This window comes from Schistocerca cancellata, chromosome 8 (assembly GCF_023864275.1).
Source record: "Schistocerca cancellata isolate TAMUIC-IGC-003103 chromosome 8, iqSchCanc2.1, whole genome shotgun sequence".
Classification (NCBI taxonomy): Eukaryota; Metazoa; Arthropoda; class Insecta; order Orthoptera; family Acrididae; genus Schistocerca; species Schistocerca cancellata.
Window position 1 is genome coordinate 284,486,174 of NC_064633.1, and position 23,439 is coordinate 284,509,612.

The following is a 23,439-nucleotide window of genomic DNA, read 5'->3' on the forward strand; positions in this document are numbered from 1 at the left end:
TCTTTCTGAGCCAGAAACAGTTCATTTTTCAACCTTATTCCAGAGAAACGATTCCAGATTATGGGAAATCACGTCTTCAGGTGGAGATCGAAGATACTGTTTACGTAAGTCATATATGGAAAGTGGGTGTATTAGAGAAGAAAATACATTATGTGCGTAATTAACACAGTTTCTTTATTGTTTCCACAGTGCACACATTCTCAGGCATTACTTCAGGTATTTAGCTGGAAGTGTTTTCGTTTTGAAGATCTGTCCAAGGACCTTGCTGGATGCCTTAGGCGTCCTTTTGCGATCCGGATCATTAAAGTCCACATAGTGAAGTCCAAATCTTGTCCTGAAACAACAGAAAAGTACAATATTTAAACAAGCTGCACATGAAGTGAAAGCATTTAATGGCTGCAATTAGTGTACCTTTTTAGTCATCACGTTACACATACATGATTAGGTGTAATAACAGATGTGACGTAGCAGTTACGTTTACAAGACACACATCTTGCATATGTACTCCTGGAATTAGTAAATATTTTATGCTATCTAATTGAGATACTCCGAGAATGTCGTAGCCCGTAGTAGTAGTAACAATGTTTGAGAGCAATTGATCACGTTTGTCTAGAGTTACTTACGTGAATCCTGTGCCCCACTCAAAGTTATCCAGGAGACTCCAGGCTGTGTAGCCTATGACGTCGACGCCGTCTTCATTAATAGCCTTCAGCATCTCAGCCAAGTAGCTCTGTTAACAACAAAAGAACCTATATTTTCATGAATAGAAGCTGAGAAATATATGTAATGGTTAAGATGATGGAACCACGTTTACAGAAAAAACGAATCCAACACTATTTATCTGTTTCATGCAAATATGGGTGCGATGGTGTAGTGCAACATTTTCAAAGTCCCACTGCAGAGAGCTCTATTACAATGTTCACAAATAACACGATAATTATTTTTTTAAATGTTGTTGAGAAATATTTGTGAGTGTGGCGTGTCCACAGTGTCTCCTTATATGCTACGCAACAGCAATAATTTCATCTATATTTCAAAAAATGTGACCTGTGTATGGATTTTCTACTTTTCCAAAAAATTCCCATTGACAACCTACTGAAGAAATACAGCATAAGTTTCTGATAATGTCCTTTGCATCAAAACAGATGGACAGAGTACACACCGTGTAGTAGTCTATTCGGCCCTGGTCCTCGAGTTCTCCAGTGTCGGACCAGCCGTTCTCCATGACGAAGATCGGGTAGCCGGGGTACTGCTGGGCGAGCCAGTTGAACAGCTTGCGGAAGGCCCAAGGAGTGCTCTGCAAGAATAATGTGGCAATTAGACGTGCTGACACGAAGGACAACATGTAGAAATGTTCAGGTGCTTTCCTGTGCCTTGTCTTTTATTGTCTAAAACGTGAAGCTACTGCAGAATATTGCATGTAGCAGACATGTGACATGCGATAAACTTGTGGTAGGCGGGGGGAAGACACTGTGCCATCTTGTAAGACACATAACGCTTGTCGGACAAGGCAAGGAGGATGTAAGAAGCGAGCTATCATAGGCAAGAGGGAATTCTTCGCTAAAAGGAGTCCAGTGGTATCCAAAATAGGTCTCAGATTGAAGAAGAATTTTTTGAATGTCTACATATGGAGTACAGCGTAGAATGGAAGTGAATCATGGCTTGTGGGATACTGACGAGTACTGGAATATGTGGAGAATACTGAGTAGAAGAAAGGGTAGGACGGTAGCAAATGTGCTAACATATCAGGGAGTAGTTTCCATGGTACTAGAGGGAGCTGTAGGATATACGAACTGTAGAGATGATAGGAAACTGGGATATACAGGGTGTTTCAAAAATACTTCCACAAACTTTCACACAGGTCCCTTTCACCGATATAAGAAAAAAATTCACATCAAAGTTTGTCCGAAAATCCGTTTCCAAGTTATATATGAACACTTCCTGCTTAGGTAATCGAAGCTCATCGAGTCACTAACTCACAATAAATGCTCTAAACGTCCCCTCTTGCTTCTAAATACGCATGCACTGGTCAAAACATAGACTGTCGCGCCATTACAAATACTGCCTGATGGTTTCGAAGGGTTTTTCAGCCTTCCTTGATACGTCATTGAAGATTTTTATGCATCTGAGGGGGGTCTGCTGCATAGGCCAATTGCTTAGGATGCTCTCAAAGATCATAATCCAAAGGACTGAGGTCGGAGGAACGTTCAGGCCATGGAACTTGTTCTGTTATACCTGTACATCTGTCACGGTAGATACCAGCAAGTGCATCCCTTACACTGAGACTTAAATGTGCTGTAGCTACGTCACTCATAAACCACATGTTTCTTCTTGTTTGCAGGGTCACATCTTTTATTAGGTGTTGGAGTGTCCTGAATAAAGTCCCTTTAGACAGATCCTGTAAGACATGCTTGGAGAACGTATGACCCTACCAGACAGTCACATCCAATTAAACTGATGTTGATATCTAGCCTGTATTGTAGCATGAGGACTGAGATCGTCCCATATGGTTTGGTCGCCGAAATTTGTTGTTTCACGTCCTCTAAACGTTGCCTCGTTTATAAACAAAACTGAAGAGACAAACAATGGATTGGCAGTTTGTGCGACATACTACTGGCAAAAGTTCTCCCTTGGTGCGTGATCGACAGGCGTGAGGGCCTGCAGAAGTTGAAGATGGTACGGATACGTGAGTCGTTCGTGAAGAATCTTCCATGCTGACCTTGGAGATGTACGATATTCCAGGGCCACATGTCTTGCGCTGATGTCAGGCTCTTCTTCGATAGCCCATAGAATGTGATTTTTCTTGCCAAGCGTATAAGCAACACGTGGTCTTTTTCGATTAACAACCTGTGATGCTAAGGATCTGAACTCGGCAACGCACCGATACACAGCACCAGAGGCTGGATGACTCAGTTGTCTTCGCTCTGGAAAAGCCGTCTAACGCAGATGTGCGGTCTTGTGTCTAGTAACATTTGTGTGGTTGTATGTGGGTGGCCGTTCACGAAATAAACATCCTGCCATGTGTGAAAGAAGCACTTTTAGATAACTCAGTACTTCTAGTAAATACACACAATGGACACGTTGAAGACAGACGAATGTAAATAAGTCTCCCTGGCAACAAACACCATCTAGGTTGCAATGAGTCAAACGGCTGCATAGCTAAGTGCCGTTGTTAGATTGCACCTGGAAAGTCGTTGAATGTTAACTTCCATCAATAACTCGAAAACGAAGGATTTTCACACATATGATTATATGAATTTCTTTTCTTCTTTCGTCGTAAGGAACTTGCCTCCAAAGTTCGTTTAAATTTTTTTGAAACACACTGTATACAACAAATAATCGAGGGCGTTGGGTGTACTATCTTGCAAGTTTCTCGTTTGGTTTCTGTAAATGCATCACAGAGCAGAGCTATAAAGCACAAGACAGACAGAAATGAGTGACTCTCTGTACAGCGAGGCTACGAACCCTTAGCCAGGTGGATGCTCCCTGCGGTGCGTCCGTGTATTCCCCAATGACGACGCCCGCGTCGAACTCCATGGAGGGGTCGTAGCCGCTGGAGCCGTCTGATACTGGGTTGGCCGTGTAGTGGTTCAGTCCGTAGAAGTCAGACGTGCCTGAAATAGGATAGTCCACTGTCACACACGTACTTATAGCTAATACAGCATTTTCACAAATGTAGAAGTTTGTTTAACCATGCAACAAACGGACCGAGAAAATACTTCATAAATCGCACAAGTTGACAGATTTTTCTCTTATCGATAGAAAACGCGAAATATTCAGTTGCGTCAAGGTTCACGGTCACCAAAAATAGTCTGAAAGGCAAGATCACCACACTACCTGTTATTAAATTAATTAAAATATCTGTTTATCTTGTTTTCATTCCTGTGCAATTTCTATTGCGAAACTAATTTCAAATGCTTGTAAAGTATTATCGCGAGACGTCGCTATAGTCCTGTGTCTTTGTACATTTTCGTTCTTATCATTGTGTTATCTGAAGATCCATTTTTTATGGGCTATAGATTTGCAAACATTTGTTAACGGCTCCAGGGCAGAAATTTCGCAGTAATGAAAACTAAACAAAAGAATACTCTATAACACCTAATGGTAACCAGTGAGGTAGAATGGTGTAATCCTGAAATACTGACATATACATCGTAACAAATATGAGTTTGAAATGATGTGGTTTATTTCTAATTTTTATACCTGATAAATTCACCCCATCCATTTTTCGTGGGTCAAAATCTTAAAAGCAACTGATAACTATTACAAACAAGATAAATTCACTGTCAGTTCATGAAGATAACAGGCAGTACTTGTTTGGTACTCTTAGCGAACATGTTATGTGTTTTTATACTGAGATAATAGCTGTACACTGCATAGGAACGTTAGTCCTTTAGCTGCAATATGCAGAAGATCCTTCGTTCCATTTACGGATAGAGCATTAGTTGCTTGATTGTTTGTACACTATTCAATGACCGGTTATATGACTAATTTTTATCTGTATTGTATCTACGAGAACGGAACATCCATTGCTGGAGCCTGTTTCTTGATCATACCCCAGTTACTAGTTCTTGGAATACTCATTGTAGATATTCTCTAGATATTACCTATTTTCCCGTGAGGATCTCTCAGTAGAGATTTTAAATAGTTTCTCGCATACTCATGTGCACATCAAATAAAGCTGAGACTCCAACTTTCTTTGTATACACTTAATCAATTCTGGAAGTGACAGGTCAAAGACTTATCAGCATTATCAGCGAATCAAAGTATGAAGCTCAAGTTATACAAACTGTACCTACATGATCAGTCACTTCATGCCTCTCCATGTTTTCATCTCCTGACATTTGTATAACATAACTGAATCCAACAGTGGCTCATTAACAGCGAAGCTCAAGATACTATTATCGCTTCATGTCGTCCAAAAGAATACATTTCTCTGCATTTTGACCTTGTTTCCACTTCGATATTTTGCCAAGAATAAAATGATGTTAATTCCTTATTCATAACATTTATACCTGAGAAAAGTCTGGCCCTGCAAAACAACTGAAACAGTGGAGTACTCTAAGTAAAATACAGAAAAACTTTACAGTATTTCCTAAGTGCATGGGAGCAATATCAAGATAGAACTTTCGGTTTGGGTATGATTGCTCCCTAACGTTTCTTATTAAGAAATGTACTGTTCCATTGTGAGAGTCTTTCCTGTTTGACGAAAAAGAGTGAGGAATTAAAAAACAATGAGGTGTTACTTGAGTGTAAGTAGCTCGGTCCCCTATGACTCCTAGCTGTAGAAATGTGATGTGTGTGTGGCATTCCAACAGGATTATTGATAAGTATCTCTGAGGTTTCAGAAGAGGACTGCACGAAAACTGCAAGACATGCAGAAAAGAGACACGTATCAGTGACGAGAGCATGTTTCCAAGTTTTTAACTTATTACAGGTGCTGAGTATAAGCACTACTTGCTACGTGGCAAATGTCAATACTTTAGCCAAAATCTTGACGTATGGATCTCAACAAGTCACGGTCGATATCAGCGATTGCACTAATTATGTTTCGTTGTCACTTATTCAGATTTAGTGATGGCAGATGCAGGAACAGACTGTCTTTTACATAACCCACAATTATAAATCAAAGACAGATGACTGTGGGGACCACTGGAGAAGAAGAGCATTATGATAGGAAGTATGACCAATCCAATGCTGAAGCAATTCGACACTGAGGTAACCATCATGTTGCAAAATGAAGTCCCCGCTGCCTTGCTGTAACGGTGGAATAAGCCATTACTGCAGTGTGACCAAGTACATGAAACCAGTCACAATTTTCTCCGCAAAGAAAAATGGTCCATAAACCTTTAGAAGAGGATGTGGCGTACAAGAAGTTAACTGTAAGTGAATCATGAATATGTTCTGTAATCTTTTTATGTATTTTCTGTGCCAAAAGCATGAACGTTATGACAATTCACCTTTCCAGATACATGGAATGTGGCTTTGTCACTGAAAACCGATTTCTGTGTTACTGCAAGTCATTCCAAAAGACAGGACGAAGCTCATTCTGCCGAGCAGTCAGCGCACGCAAGTGAATCCAGTATGGTTTCACAAGCAGACGATTGTATAGGATGAGGTGGCATTTGACTGTGGTATCTACAGTTCTCTGCTCGCATGTGTCGACTATTTCTTAAGGCTCCTGACGAACGATTCCCACAATTGCTCACTGTCTCTGCTGATAGTCCTGGACAGTTTGTTTCCTTCACACTACATAAGCAGCCAGTCTACCGGAATCTGTCGTACCTTCATGGATTCTTCTGTCGGTTGGAGATTTTAAACGACACCTGGCACGAAACTGACGCTCAACGTCACAACTGACTTTCTTTTAGCGAATTCAGCGACAAGAAATGTACCCATCAATCTATTACATGCCATATTCTGAAAAACCTGCCGATAGTAGTGCGCTCTCCAACTATGGCACGGCGCATATTACCAGTAGAAACTTGGAGACAAGCTATATCCGCTGATACGAGAAGTTTTTTCGTATTTCTTGATGTTATCATGCTGTGGTCATCCGAAACCCTGGAAGTACTTTCGAAGAACCTTTTATTATGGGTAGAATTCAAGCACGAACAAGCCCAGCAGACCGCACTGGCTGTGGCTGGTGTCGTTTACTCACCCCTGATGTATTCCACCTCCTGTGGTGTGAGCTCCACGAGTCGAGACCTGGGGTAGCCCGCAGCCTTACTGTTTGCCGCAATCCTCTGCTTCACCACCTCAGGCCAGTCTCCCTCAGCCGTGAAAATCGGGTGACTGTACAGGCCAGACTGGAACATAAATTCCTTAGGTGAAATCAGTTGCCTAAATGCAGAATTTTAAGCTAGTAATTCTTCCACGCATACTGTCTCAGATGCTCATACGTTAAATAGTTGCATATATTTGGAGTGTGAAATGTGATTTTGGCAAAACGAATGGAATTTCTTTTAGTCTTGGAAAGAGTACTGAAAGTAATTAAGTGTTGGTCGCACTGTCAATGCGGAAACTAGGAGACGCTTGACGACATGGGCATGTCCAGTAGTGACATGCTAAAAATTAAGGCATGTGCAGCTGAGCTCATGTTGACTTATATTCGACCCTTCTAGCAAGCTGCTCGCTTGCAGTACTTATCAATTGGAATCATCTGCGACAGTTTCTGTTCTTCTGGACCCTTCTGGGATTTTCTATGATACAGCTGCAGACAAACTCTGTTAATGGAATAGGTTGTAAGTGGGTGTTGACTACAGTAAAGCAGTCATCAATATGAAGATTCCTTTGAACACCACAGTACTTTTCCAGGCATGGTCCTGTTGCGTTCTCCATTACTGTACAGACTTTTCTTTCGCCCCTGATCTTTGTACTATGTGACATGTGACTTCCGTAAGGATGGTGAACGCTGGCCTGTAGGGTAGCTAGATACCTAAGTAAGGCTTGAAAGTGACGATTTATTTGTTTGCAGGTGAAGCCAACAGATGCGCATAAATCTACATCTGCATCTATACTCTGTAAACCACTGTGAAGTGAATGGCAGTGGCCGGGGTGGCCGAGCGGCTCTAGGCGCTACAGTCTGGAACTGCGCGACTGCTACAGTCGCAGGTTCGAATCCTGCCTCCAGACTGGATGTATGTGATGTCCTTAGATTAGTTAGGTCTAAGTAGTTCTAAGTTCTAGGGGACTGATGAGCTCAGAAGTTAAGTCCCATAGTGCTCAGAGCCATTTGAACTATTTGTTTGTCGTCGACGGGACATTAAACCCCAATACTCCTATTCCTTTTCTTCGATGTTCGTGTTCTCCCAACAGATTTATATCCTTGAAATCACTAACATCCCTTTGGTTTGAAACAGTAAGAAGCGGAAATGACGATGGAACTGAATTAAATCCAAGGGAACATTCGTTCTAACAAATTCGATAACTTTTTTACATGGAAGAAAAAGTCGCAATATTTTCTGTGTATGTGTAGAATCTAGTTTTATTGTGGGGATGCAATTGTTCACATCAGTGACCAAAACATATAATGGGACGGAAATCTGTAGAAGTGACATACATGTACAGACAAACAAGTGATTAAAATTTGAGAAAAATTGGATGATTTATGCAAGAGAAAGTGCTTTGCCAAATTGAGCAAGTCAATAACGCGATTGTCTGCCTTCGGCCCTTGTACATTGACTGACAGAGTTTTTGCAAGTCCTCCCCAAGCGATATCGTGCCAAATTCAGTCCAACTGGCGCGTTAAATTCGCAACATCCCGAGATGCTTGGAGAGCACTGCCCATATTGCTACAAAATTTTTCTACGGGGCGTAAAATATTGTGAAGTACCGCTGTGATATAAGGGCGCCGTGGATGAAAACAAAATATGTCCTGCTTTGAAATGAAATGGCACCCCAGACCTTCACTCCTGATTGTCAAGCCGTATGGCGATTGACAGTCAGTGCGTCATCCCATCGCTTCTACTCCAGGAATAAGATTCCGTACCGAAAACGTGTCTGGAAAGACCGAGGACAGTGGTGGGATACCGGCGTGACTGCAGCCCGCCATAAGGCTCGATAACCAAGAGTGATGGTCTTGGGCCCCATTTCATTTCATAGCAGGACCCCTATGGCTGGATGGGTGGCATCCTTACAGCTCAGCAGTACGTCGACGATATTCTATAACCTGTTTGGGTGCCTTTCATGGCACGACATCCTGGGCTTACGATTCAATAATACCCACCTGTACATGGCGAGAGTTTCTACTGCTTGTCTTCGTGCTTGCCAAACCCTGCCTTGGCCACCAAGGTCGCCGGATGTTCCCAGGTTGAAAACATTTGGAGCATTATGGGCAGGACCCTGCAACCACCTCAGGATTTTGACGATCTAACGCAACAATTGGACGTAATTTGGCACGATATCCCTCAGGAGGACAAACAGAAACTCTGCCAATTAATCCCAAGCAGAATAACTGCTTGCATAAGGCCCAGAAGTAAACCAACGCGCTAGTGACGAATTCAATTTGTGAAGCACTTTCTCTTGAATAAAACATTCAATTTTTCTGAAATTGCAATCATTTGTATGTCTGTACGTGTACAGCCCATCTACCGATTTCCGTTCCATTTGTTCCATTTGGATAATTCCTTCATGGTACGTAACTTGTTTGTCTTAGAGCGTAGCTTTCCTTAGTATGTTGATTCGTGACTATAAGGACTATAAACAATGTTAATAAAGTCATTCAGTGGGTTGCATTTCGTCTTGAACAGTATATTTAGGACCTGATGACATAACATTGTCTGATCACTATTAGAAAAGCAAAACACAGGAATGGTTCTAAGAACATTGTCTCATAATGAATGAAACGCTGAAGAAACAGTTGTTCAGATTTAGCCAGGAATTAACGTTGGATGGCTGGTTGTTTAAGTAATGTTATGGCACACCGTGTTAATCAGAGCCTTCCCCCTCCATCTGAAGGGCACTAACATCCTTATTGTAATACAGGAAAGGTTATAAGAGTTCCTGGTACTTACGTAGAACTGCATCTTCCGTTCTGCTGCCTCAATGTCTGCTGCAGAGTCGGTGGCGGGTTCATACCACATGTTATTAATTGTGATGCCGACCTTTCCTGTGATAAGAGAGATACATGCCAGTTATACACTCTGTACGATAGCTAAGAGAAACAACACACGAGGCACTAACAAGTGGACGATGTTTCAGCAAATTAATGTAAGTAGAAAGCATTGGTAGCATGTTTAACAGTTTTGAAAGATAGGAAATGTATGTGTATTTAATACGCAGAGATAGGACAGCAAAGATAACTGAAATGAATATCATGTCCCCAATTTTCACCCAGAGGAAGTCAAAGATGGTTTGAAAGTTATTCACAAACTTCTCTCAAAAGCCCAGAGCGTATTCACATTAAAGGTCGCTGAGGACTATTCTCATAGACGAAATGAAACAATTTTATGAAATGTCGAGGCCTGTAGCAGGGCGTTGATGCCCACGGTGTTTAGTGACATAAACCATTAGTCATCAACATCATCAGACAGTGTAACGCTGATTCGTAGTTATACAAGTTGTATGGACCAAATATTTGTGAATTTCGTCGGGGCGAACCAAATAAGATGTGTCATCATCTCTATCTGCAAATGTCATGCGCAATCTCTGCGCAGTGTCTTGCGTATTGGTAAAACTCGACATTTCGTGCAGAACTTGCACACTCAGTGGTGAGGTATATCCAGTGTGTATCTCATTGATCTGATATCTAGCTGAACAATGCTGCACTCGAATCAGGGTTTTCTGCAATGTATTGATATAACATGTCATGTGATAGCAAGATCCTTAAGTTTTTAAGAGAACTACATAAGAGTCGTTGTGTTTGGGAAATCCAACGGGATAATGCCAATATGATAATATACAAAGTTATTGTAAATTAGATTTATGTAATATTTTATTAGAGCAAATATGCTCAGGAATATTAATTTTAATTATGAACAAAGCAATAACCACCATCCCCTTCCAACCACTTGCTTTCCTTTCACCAATTCGCGATTTCCTATTTTTGTACTACTGCTACGTTGCAGACGTTAATCTAAACGTCTCTCGTTGCTGGTTACCGGGACGCCACATTTTGCTAACCTCAGAACGAGTGTAAAAACAGAATATGGGCGTAACGACTCACAACGATTCGTGGCACCATGAATTTGTACTGCAACAGCGATTAATGTTAGAAAGTGCGTCTTTATTCTACAGACACTGAGTGCGGCACAACGTACAAAATTGGAACTAATACCGAATAAAAATTATATTTTTAACAAACCTACACTGCTCTTTGTGGGACTGCAACGCGAACGTTAGTTGCCTTCAGCGGTCGTCTTAACATCTAAACTCGATTGCTTTTAGCACTAAACTGATAAATATTTAGATAGACCTCTGCATCAGCAGTTATCAGCTTGTGTTCTGCAGAAGATCAAGCTCAGTAAGGCATTGTTGAGCTTCCGTGAAAAAAAAAATAAAGGAATTCAACAAATTTAGGAGCTGATACAGAGTTTTAGGGAGAGACTTTTTTGATTGCTAGGAGATAAGCTTACTATTCCTCTTTAACAGTACTACATTCTGTAACATAAGTTATCGAGGTTTATTGCGCAACAATGCTATTTTATCTTGCACAGCGATCGTGAGAGAACGATAAGAGTTTATAGTGGCACACAGACAATCAATTTTCACCCACACCATATGTAAACGGAATAGAATAGGAATAATCAAATGAGACTGTATAGTTCCAGAAACCTTTTCAGGTCTCAAATATCTATATCGCATGTATGCATGCTGAAGCGATGTATGGAAATTTGTGCCAAGGCCGAGATTCGAACCCCGGTCTCCTGCTCACTAGACAGGTGCGCTAATCACTACGCAACGTGCCACAGTGGTTTTGCACAACTACGTGAACTCCCCTATCACGCCCCGCTCCTCAATCCAAATTCCTCTAAATGCTGTTCGAGTTTATGGAGAATAGCGAGTGGACTGAGGCGTGAATGGGAATTTGCATTGACGAGGCGTGCTAGGGTAGTCCACGTAGTTGTGCAAAGCCACTGTGCCCGGTTGCGTTGAGGTTAGCACACCTTTCTAGTGAGCAGGAGGCCCGGGTTCGAATCTCGATCTTCGTACAACTTTCATTCGTCGCTTCAGTCTGCAAATATACAGAATAAGAACAGGCTAATATTGACGTGGAGTACTCCCCAGCATACAACGAGGTGCTTAGTGTATACCTAGTTGTAGACGCAGTGACGTACAGGGTGTGAAGTGACTGTTAAAGGCAAATTGTGATCTTTGGTTCGTATAATGTAAATGGGACGAGCTGTACTAATCAAACCTAGTAGGCCTCACTTGTTGAGATCGCTCACTACATGACTTGCGTGGTATGAGACTTGCGTTTACAGTAAACAGATCTTTTTAAAAGATTTTAGAATTTCATTTACCGGGTCGCCAAAGATGGTTACTCAAGTTTGAATACCACGTGGCTCACATTTGCTTCACTCTTCGTCAGCGGAGCCATAATGACGAACGATATTTACCTTTCTGAGTCTGTCGGTACTTCTCGTCGTAGAGGCGGTAGGCCCCAGCGTGTGCTTTGAGCAGGGTGTAGGCCGCCATGTAGTCTCCCACGCCTGACGAGTTGATGCCCGGGGCGATCATGTAGCCTCCAGAGTATCCTGAGACGAAACTGGCCGGCTCGTTGAACGTCTGCCACCACTTCACCTGCTCACACAACACGTGGTTAGTTCATTAAACAGGACTATAGCTCTCATCCTATGTTCGTTTACTTTAATCTATTGGATATCACCTCAGTCTAATTATGTGGTAGAGCGATAAATGTTTGATATCTGCAACCAACAACTGGTTGAGCAACTGACGCGCTACTAAGTGCAGACAGTGAGATGGGGCCACATGCAGATGGAACTAAGATCACCTACGTTTAGAGGACGAAACCAGAAATCGAGACACCATACAGTGGTATGCCCGTGAGACAGAAGGTGGTGTGCCAGTACACAGTGACAAGTAGCATTGTACCATATGACACTCCATACAATAGCGTCATTGTGCGCACGCACTTCTCTGTAGCGTGCACCTTGTGGTGTGTATAGAACACGCAGCGTTGCTCTTAGAGTTAGCGTAGGTTTGATGAAGTTACTTCGTCACTGTGATATAGATTCCGGATGGCATAAGACAAACGCAAGAAGCGTTAAATGAACAAGCGACAGCGACAGTTCTCGGAATATATGACTTTTTCTGTGGACAGTCGGAAGGAAAAACAGTGGCCCATTGCGCTACTACATTAAAATGTTTGTTAATGTGAACAGCTGCATCTGTAGGTGGTGATAGTGGCACCGAAATCGATCATGGCTCAATAAACGAAATTGAAGATCATTTTTGCAATCAGAGGCACATTTATAGACAGTCATGACTGTGTACCATCACGGTTGCAAGTTTCAATACATCTATTTCATCGCAATAGAACTCTCGTACCTTTTTTCTGCTTCTGGTTTTTCTATGTCAAGACAGCGTCGTTTCTATTAAGCTACATATTTTTAGTCTCGAACGACTAACTGTTGATGGAAATGCCTTTTTCCTTATATTTGAGTAGTTAATTCCAGCGTAATATTGAATAAGAAGATGCATAGTTGTACGCGGGTTTGGTAACCCCAGAACACTCTTTTGTCGCTTACCCTGTCACCGTAGTTGTCGTAGAGCACTCTGGCGTACTCGACGAAGTAGTCTGCCAGCCTGGGGTTTGGCCAACCTCCGATGTCTTGCAGTGCCTGTGGCAGGTCCCAGTGGAACATCGTCACCTGCAACAAGCATATACACCACGTCACTTTTGATTAGTGATCTAATGTCAAGGTAGAGAAGCCGAATCTCTGAGGTTGCTCTTACCACTGGGGTGATGCCTTTGGCGATCAAGCCGTCGATGACCTTGTTGTAGTAGTCGATTCCCTCCGGATTGATGTTGTTGACGTCTCCTGTGGGGAGAACCCGGGGCCACGATACGGAGAAGCGGTATGCGTCCACCTGCGGCACAAACACAATGTTGACAGAGTCGCTTAGAATTTCAAATTACGTTTGACTTTGTCCCTACTCATTTTTCACGAACTCAGCATTAGGTTTACTTTGTGGAATCCAAACTTCTGATGTATCCTTTTATAGCGCTAAAATAGTCTGTAAGTCATTTACATTTAATTTCTAGAACAAACTGACTAGCGAGGTAAAGGTTAAGTTCCCTGTGCCCTTGGACGGGCCAGTAGTGTCCGACCGATCACCGTGTCATCCTCTGCCAATCGCGTCACAGGATGCGGTATGGAGAGGCATGTGGAACTGGCCACTAGCCTACGTATAATCGAAAATCGTACATCAATCAAAACGAAATTTAAATTTTTATATGTTACCTGGCCGTGTAAGTCAGCTCGAAGGTCGCAGGAAGGCATCGGCATACGACCATGCCTAATGAAGCACTGTGTTGTTCAAACCATTCCTCGAACTGATGATATGTTAACTTTATTTCAGCTTCTTAGCACTAATGTAGATTCGCTGTCGATATAACTAAATAGTCTTCTTTTTGTCCACGAATGTAATTTTACCCCACATTCCTTGTCCCGCATTGACGATTCCACCCCCTCCCTACTTTTCCCTATAAATTCACGTTATTTCTTGTCTGTTTTTGTTTTCACCATTCCTGTTTCTTCAACTTTCCCCTTCCTTTATCGCTATTACTATGACGCTGCCATCAATTAACTAAGCTTATTCTCCCCCTATTGTTGTCACGGTCTTTGTTAGTAACCATTTGGTATTAGATGCCAAACTGCTGCGATATTAAAAATGTGTTTTCGCCTCTTTTAATATGATCCTTATAATTAGTTATTTCTTGCTGTCTTCCTTGGTGTTTTTGTCCTGCGTCAAAGTGGGGCCGGCCGTGTTACTATTGATTTGGCTGTGTTAAATGCAGAGGGTGGCCAGATGCCCTACCTGCCGCCACATCGTACCCCTCAGGACGAGATTAGTGTACCCCAGCTGTCTGCATCCAGTGGAAGCCATGGAATAGTACGAACGTTTTCAGATGCCTGCGAGTCATGTAACTGACGCGACATGTGGGAAACAACCCGGTATTCACCCAGCAGGATGTGGAAAACCGCCTAAGAACCACATCCAGGCTTTTCGGCGTACCAGCCCCCGCTAATTCGCCTAGCGGATTAAATCTGGGGCCGGCGCACCTACCCGAGTCCAGGAAGCAGCGCATTAGCGCTCTCCGCCACCCTCCGTCGATCAATTCGGTACGTTATGATATTCATTATAATCACCATTACGATTATTACTATTATTTGTCTTTCATTACTATTATTTTTCAGATGTATAGAACACGACTACTACTGGCTTCAGTGTTTAGAAAGGGAACCTCAAGAGGAAAGCCTGAATGGCTGTGAGCGATGGCCTTAAGACCGTATACCGATCAGCGTAACTAAGTACATAAATAATTAAATTAAACTTTCTCAACATAGAATCAGATGGCCCCTTATGATTATAGCACCCACAAACACACGCGCAAGAACTGCTAACACACTGATTGTTTCCTCCGTTCCTCTGAGTGTGAAACGACGTTTTATAATTATAAAAAGTTGTTAACAGAGAACATGATATTAATATAGAACAAGCACTTCTAAACGCAATAGTAATCTTTAAACGATTAAGTATATTACGTTTTGATTCGCAATTTCGAACATTTAGTAGAAATACCTTCATATTTTTTGAGTATTTCATACCTTTCAAGAGAGGGCTACATTCAGTTATAGCTATCCTACAAAAATGCTTTTTCTGAATTATTCCCTCAAAGAACAAGTTAATTAACTGAATTCTACATTTGGTCTCGCAAGAACATGACCATATTACGAAACAAGCGACACTTTTCTAAACTTCTGCGAAATTATTTCTTTTCTTTTGTTCCTAGTGAGACCTACTCTCCGCCAGCTGAGCTACCCGATCGGTACTGCTGAACTGCCGCAAGGCCGTGGCTCTCTGATCATTCATCTCTTAGTTATGTAACACTTCTGCAAGCCTCAGTGTATTTACTGACAAAAGGGTATGATATAGAATGGTAGACTTATAGCTTAGGAATGGTACCAGAGCGTAATGCTTCGTTCATCAAATTATACATAGCCAAGCAATTGCAGTTGAGGATAATGAATTCGGAGAATTTGATGACGAATCGTATTCCGCATATTATTCCTTATACAATACAGAAAGCGTCCTGATGCTCGACATTGACTTAACATCCTTTTCACTTCTTTAGTTAATGATTACATCATACTGGCGTCGATTACGACACATAATAGTCATCTGCAATGAATTATTTGGTGTTTTTCCTTTGGGTATGACAAATACACTGGTTGATAATTTCTAAGGAACAGCTAGACTAGTTAACCATAGGCAGTAATGGTTGACATGAAACACAGTAACGGAGGGAGAGAAAGCAGGCTAACAGATATAAACAATATTTATGCTTGACACAGGACACCGACATAAAGACTGATATCTGACACTCAGTGAGGAGTATGTCATCCTTGGCCATTAATGCACTTTTTGCAACTGTTACTCATAATGGCTACAAAAGTGTTGAGGCGTCCTTGGGAGATACTGCTCCATCCCTCTCTCAAGGCGGTTTTGAGGTATTTTACGTTTAGGAGAGACGGTGTTCGTAGAGCAGTATGTCTGCCAAGAGCATACCAGGCATGGGGTATAGGCTCAAAAAATGGTTCAAATGGCTCTGAGCACTATGGTACTTAACTTCTGAGGTGGTCAGTCCCCTAGAACTTAGAACTACTTAAACCTAACTAACCTAAGGACATCACACACATCCATGCCCGAGGCAGGATTCGAACCTGCGACCTTAGCGGTCGTGCGGTTCCAGACTGTACTGCCTAGAACCGCTCGGCCACTCCGGCCGGCCATGGGGTATAGGGTTTGGGCTAGGAGAGTATACAGAGAAATCCGTTAAGTTCAATATCTTGACTTTCCAGTGTGTCCGACACCTCAACATTCTGGTGTGAGTGGGCACTGTCGTCCGTAAAGAGCAAGTCAGGACCTACTACTCCCGTAACCATACGGACATGATCTAGAATAGTGTTCCTGCATTACCGCTGTGCTGTTACTTCGCGCAAAGATATGCAGCGGTGTTCGGTCATTGTGCATAACGTCTGCACACACCATAACTCCTAGGCAATACCAGTGACGTTCATGAACATTCTGTGGTGTGTAACGTGTTCCCCCCTTTCTCCGCATTAACCTGTGGCCAGAATCACTTGCTACAGAGAAACAGGATTCATCGAATAACATGACTCCGGACCTCTGTTGCTGCCCCTAGCTAACAAGCCGGCCGCGGTGGTCTAGTGGTTCTAGGCGCGCAGTCCGGAACCGCGGGACTGCTACGGTCGCAGGTTCGAATCCTGCCTCGGGCATGGATGTGTGTGATGTCCTTAGGTTAGTTAGGTTTAATTAGTTCTAAGTTCTAGGCGACTAATGACCTCAGAAGTTAAGTCGCATAGTGCTCAGAGCCATTTGAACCATTTTGAACCCTAGCCAACATGCTCCTTATACCAGCGAACGCTTTCTTGACCGGCCGTGGCACGACTGTAGTGAGATGCATTTAACAGGCTTCCGATCATAGAAGGTAGCCTGATTTAATCGCCGCGAAATGGTTCAGGGTAGAGGCACGGGCAGCGGTAGTGGCTGCAGGGTCTGCAGCGATCTACTTAAGAGTGAGATGTCTCTTTCTTTTCCCTTCTAGGGCTACGTATCGATCCTTTTTCGGTGTGGTGGTCCGCATTCAACCACGGACATGCTTTCGCATGGCATCTTCATCTTCAGCGGCCTTTTTTACTTCCTAGATGACACATTTGTAGACTCCCATCACTGTGGCCATAGTAGTGACACCCCGATCAGCTTCGAGCCTTCCATCTGCTCGTCCACTCAAATGATATCTCGAAGACGTGTTGCCGTACCACAAGCCCGAATGTCACGCTAATAGGTTCGACGACGACCTTCGTGAAACACCATGATGCATGAACTATCCAATGCATCCAGGTTATTCGTGAACAGGTTTCTCTGGAGTTAACCCGTCCCGACCTCCATATTTCCTTTTGCTATTATTGGCTGGGTGTTCCGCAGCATTTGCCGATTGCTCCATAGCAATTGCCAGTTATCCCTTAGCAAGTGTCAGTTATTCCTTAACAATTGCCAAGCAATATAATTAATCAGACTACTATTACTGAAGGCTATCGAGTGAATAATGTTCTTGATTTTCAATTTATCTAGAAAACTGAAATCTGTGTTGATATCTCAAGCAGCGCATTACAAGCATCGTCAGTTTTCAGACTCCTACGAATTTTGAAGCTACGGCGCTCTTATTTTGTGTATCGGTAAATAATGAATCAAAAATCACATTAGACATTAAAACAGATCATACTTTTGTAGAGGATCACCAATATGTTCTAAGATTAATACAACTGCGAACAACACTCACGTTCATATCCTTGGCGAGCTGTATGTCTATCTCGTACTTGTGGTAGGAGTCACACGCCACGTCGCCATTGCTGCCATCGGTGGTGATGTTCGGAATTGTGTGGAACATACGGTCGAAAATGCCCTCACCCTTTCCTGCAACACATATTGATCAACAGTTAAAACATTGTACAAAGAAGAATTATTACATGAGGGTAAGTATTTTGTTCTCCAGCCACCAACTTACATTGAATATCACTCTGCACAGATTCTTCGCTCATGTATCTCAGGATACTGGCGGTTAGAAAAAACATATCATAAAATGTTTAGAATGAGAACGCTATTTGGTTTTATTAAAAGAATTCGGTTGGAGGAGTATTGGTGGATGAAATATATGCTACAGCTCATGCATAGTCCGCAAGCTACCTTATTGTGCGTGGCGGAGGGTACCCAGTACCACAACTAGTCATTTCCTTTAGTGTTCCATTCGCCAATTGTGTGAGGGAAAAACGACTACCTATATGCCTCTGTACGAGCCTTAAGCTCTCTGATCCTATCTTCGTGGTCCTTACGCGAAATGCACGTTGGCGGCAACAGAATCGTTCTGCAGTCAGCTCCAAATACCGGTACTCTAAATTTTCTCAGTAGTGCTCCTCCGAAAGAACATCGCTTCCCCTGCAGTGAATCACATTTGAGTCCCGAAGTATCTCCATAATACTTACGTGTTGATAGAACCTACCGGTAATAAATCTAGCAGCCAGACTCTGAATTGTTTCCACGTCTTCCTTTAATCTTACCTGGTGTGGATTTCAAACACTCGAACAGTACTCAACAATGGATCGCACGAATGTCCTATATGTGGTCTCCTTTACAGATGAATCACACTTTGTGAAAATTCTACCAATAAACTGAAGTCGACCATTCGCTTGCCTACTACATTCCTTACCATGCTCATTCCATTTTATACTGCTCTGCAACTTTATGCCTGCATATTTAATCGATGTGACTGTGTCGAGAAACACACTACTAATACAGTATTCTAACATTACTGATTTCTTTTTGGTTTTCATTGGCATTAAATTACGTTTTTCTCCATTTAGAGATATCTGTCATTCATCAAACCAACTAGAAATTTTATCTAAGTTATCCTGTATCCTGTATCCTCCAGTCAACGACGACACCTTCCCTTGCAACACAGTATCACCAGAAAACAGCGACAGGCTGCTGCTTACCCTGTCCGCCAGATCATTTGTGTATACAGAAAATAACAGCGGTCCTATTACACTTCCCTGGGGCGCCCTTAACGATATCCTTGTCTCTGATGAACGCTCGACGTCGAGGACAACATACTGGCTTCTGCCACTAAAGAAGTCTTCAAGCCGCTCACATACCTCGCAACCTGTTTAGTATGCTTGTACCTTCGTTAACCTTGGCAGTCTGCGACCGTGAGAAATGATTTACGGAAATGTAGGAATATGGAATCCGCATGTTGCCCATCATCCATGTTTCACAAGATCTCATGTGAGAAAAAGGCAAGCTGAGTTTCGCGCGAATGATGCTTTCTAAAATCGTGCTGTTTTGTTGACAGAAGCTTTTCCCTCTCAAGGAAATTGAGTGTGTTCGAACAGAGAATATGTTCAAGGATTCTGCAACAGACCGATGTAAAAGATATTGCTCTGTAATTTTGCAGGTCCATTCTTTTACCCTTCTTATGTACACTAGTCACCTGCGCTTTTTTCTAATAACTTGTAACTTTGAGCTGGACGAGAGATTCTCAGTAAATCCAGACTAAGTAAGGGGCCAATGCTGCAGAGTACTCTTTGTAACCTCGAATTGGGATTCCATCAAAACCTGGCGACTTATTTGCTTTTCTGTGATTCGCTGTGGTAGGCACTCCCGAAGTGTTTGGATGTGAGGACAGCACCCCGCAAAAATTCGTCGTTTGGCACGTTAAGTAAATATCGACTCTGATGTTGTTTCAGGTCCTACGAAAGGTTTTCACATAGGTTGTAAGTTTATGTAGCAGTCCTGCCACTTCATTACTCTCGAAAGTTCCTCGCAGCAATTAGCCAGAGATTTAGACAGACTCGACAATCAGCATCTTGGATGACAAGTTTGGTAATGTTACTATCATCGTTAATCTGACAAGGAATTCTGCGGAACTTTAATGTCCTGCAGTTCGATGGAGCCGTTCTGACACTTCGATCTAGTTGCCTGGACCAGTGAACTAATTCCACGTCATTAAAACACGGGAAGGTCTCCGGGAGCTTGCAGCATTAGTGGCCTACGAAGTTACTTCAAAAGGCTTTCTATCGTTCGTGATGAACATGATGCCGTGCATCTATCATATACCAGCAGAAAATATATTCATCAAAAGAAGTTTCCAGTCTTTCATGGTCAGTTGTCAGCATATCTTCCTTCACCCTCTTTAAATGAAGCAGTTTTCTTGTGTGAATGAGTAAACGTCTCATGCGAGAAACTCTGCTTCCAACATCGGTACGATCGGACTGAACCCGCAAGGTTAGCCGAGAGCGCTAATGCGCTGCTTCCTGGACTCGGGCAGGCGCGCCGGCTCCGGATCGAATCCGCCCAGCGGCTTAACGACGGAGGCCGGTGTGCCGGCCAGCCTGTATGTGGTTTTTAGGCGGTTTTCCACATCCCGCTAGGTGAATACTGGGCTGGTCCCCACGTCCCGCCTCAGTTGCACGGCTCGCAGGCATCTGAACACATTCGCACTATAGACACAGACAATTGGGGTACACTAATTCCGTCCCAGGGGGTACGGTGTGGCGGCAGGAAGGGCATCCGGCCACCCCTTAAATTAACCTTGCAAAATCCGTTTAACCTTGCCGACCCTGCGTCATTGTGGGAAAAAGCACAAGCAAAAGAAAGAAAAGAAAAACTGTTCCATCCGGACTATTCGTTCTCCAACAGGTCCAGAATGTCCAGCACTGGCTTTAGATAGCATTTTCTGTTCCAGAGCAACACGAGTTTCACACCAAAGACAGAAAAAGGGCTGTTTGTTCCTTTACCTCACGTTCAGCATACGACATCAGTTCTGACCGGAGTTCCATCTAGACCGTTTTGTTTACCACTGTCGGTTAATCCGTCAAAAATTAAGGCAATAGTCAAACTATTCCCACGTCTGAAGTTACTGCATTCACTGCTATTGCTGTGCGGCGTCGTAATATGCCCAAAGCTGCTGAAAGAGTGGCACATAAGCGGCGTCTTTCACAACTCTCCACAAAAAAGTCGCAAACCTTGAGATCATGCGACCTAGGAGGCAAAACTACTTTTGTTGCCGTGTTATCGTCATCGCGATTCAACACTAATTGTGTAACAAACGAGCGAGCGAACTAGATAGCTGCACCACAGTGACCCCTGCCGGTAACGACACGACATGAACTGGTACCTTACAGCTGGCGCCAAAGTGAACTTTTACTTTCGATGCGAAAGTTAAAATTTACCCCAAGTTTCAGCCGTCATTCACATGAAAGATGCAGTGTTGTGAAATAAGATGCATCTTTTGAAACAGCTTGTAGTTTGCAATGATTTGCCCGTTGACTTCCCTGCTTCCTTCATTTAAGGCAGTTATTCCGTTTTATTTTTGCATCTTGTGACAACCTTGTACCCAAAGTTGTACTTGACTAACGAAACAAACATTGTCCTATATACTTGTCACACCGTTTCCCCTGTCCCGCCTCGTTCAAAAGCATCACAAGATATTTTAGTTGCAATACGATCCACAACTGTCAGCAATTTACGGATAATAAAATTTCCTGCACACTTACAATAATTTATTGATTAAAATATCCATATGTTTTTCAGTCACTACTGCGCAGTCTTAGTTGAGTGGACTTTTTGAAGCACATCAAATGCAGATACTTGCGTCACAGTACAAGCATTCATCAAGTCACACATTAGTAAAAACCATACCGGGTTGAACAGACTTCACAGTTTTTGAAGATAAGACAATGTCATCCAGTCCGTATGCTGTAGTTTTCGCTTTCACGAATAATATTAATTAATATTCTTTGTAGTCATTAGGTTTCCTCTGTTTTATTCATCGCCCACATCATTCTCGTGTTTCGTATATCTATTTGAGCTCCACGTAATTGCACTACTCTTATTCCGAATGACTCACGAACGTACTGGCCCAACTAGACTCAAACAACTCTCTGAATATAAGTTCGCGTTCTCGATTGAAGAACTTATGTTGGCAACATTACAATGTCCCATCCAATGGAAGTCCGTGCGGCTATCAAAGAACTTGGCCACGTTAGATATTAAACAATTACACCAGTTTCTGCCTCATAAACAGCCATTCATATGACATGTAATTCGCATGAATAACCTCTGTCGTTGTACGTGCGCGAAATCGATCGTGCTTTTTGATTTGTCTATTTTTTTGAGTAAGAAATTTTATATCTATTGCCACCAAATGTCTGCAGGTGTTGATTGAGATCAATGTCTCCATGAACTTCGCAATATTCATGCACTTAAAATGTCTTAGTGAAAAAAAACTATCACCTTGACAAATTGCACATGAGAAAGGTCTTCCACGGCATTTCTGTCTTTTAACACACAAGAACATGCTGGTGCTTAAGCGTAGGTAATACCGAATGTTTCAGGCGCGAAGACAAAGAGTTCTTACCGCCTTCATTCCAGGCGCCCTCCACCTGGTAGGACGCGGTGGCAGCTGCGAAGATGAAGTCCTTGGGGAATTTGTTGGGAGGTCCTCGTGCTCCAGGTCTTCCCGGGCGACCCAGGACACCGGCTGCCAAAAGAAAGAGCAAGCACACGGAGGACCTCATCTTCACCGCTGCAATCTGCCTGTGCATGTACGGTTTTATACTCTGCGTATCTGCCTAATCTAACCGCAAGATGTGTTTTCAGTGAGGCTGGAGCACACACATTGACGATTAAAGTCTTAGAGAAATTTTCAGATGGGCGTGGGTGTGACGTTCGTATCATCTTGTTTATAGTCCGTCATTGTGGCACGAGATGCCTGTTTGATGAGCTCGAACTTTAAAGCAAAAGTAAACAAACTCTGTTTTTGTTGCGGCGACGAGCATTATGGTGTACGATTAGCCCAGCGTATAATTTCCCCCTGTGTTTACTTCAAACGGCAGTTTATCTGCCGCGAGGTATTTTGCACAGTCACTGGACCTGCCTTACGTTTCCTTATCTCTTGGTAAAACGCGGTAATCTCCCAGATAGTAGGCAGTGGCTGAGCTCATACGAAGCGATAAAAGACGTCGGAAAGACACTCCTCCTTTCTCTCAGCCGCTCCTCCGCAGATGCTACGCGACTCTGTCCCTGTCAATCTGTCAGTCGGTATCTTCATCAGTTTCCGTGCGCTCTCAACATCTCCTGGGTGGATATTTTCCACCTCAGACTGATTCTATC

General features: G+C 42.8%; 1 protein-coding gene across 1 annotated transcript; it reads right to left on the minus strand.

Moving 5' to 3' along the window:
- Nucleotides 1–207: 207 nt before the first annotated feature.
- LOC126095522 (myrosinase 1-like) lies at nt 208–22,844 on the minus strand. Its single transcript, XM_049910305.1, has 11 exons — nt 22,685–22,844; nt 18,053–18,186; nt 13,420–13,554; nt 13,212–13,334; nt 12,060–12,243; nt 9,516–9,610; nt 6,662–6,809; nt 3,466–3,614; nt 1,163–1,297; nt 624–730; nt 208–334 (listed from the first exon to the last, which is right to left on the minus strand). The coding sequence occupies exons 1-11, from the start codon at nt 22,842–22,844 to the stop codon at nt 208–210; spliced, it is 1,497 nt and encodes a 498-aa protein (XP_049766262.1).
- Between the last annotated feature and the right edge of the window lie 595 nt (nt 22,845–23,439).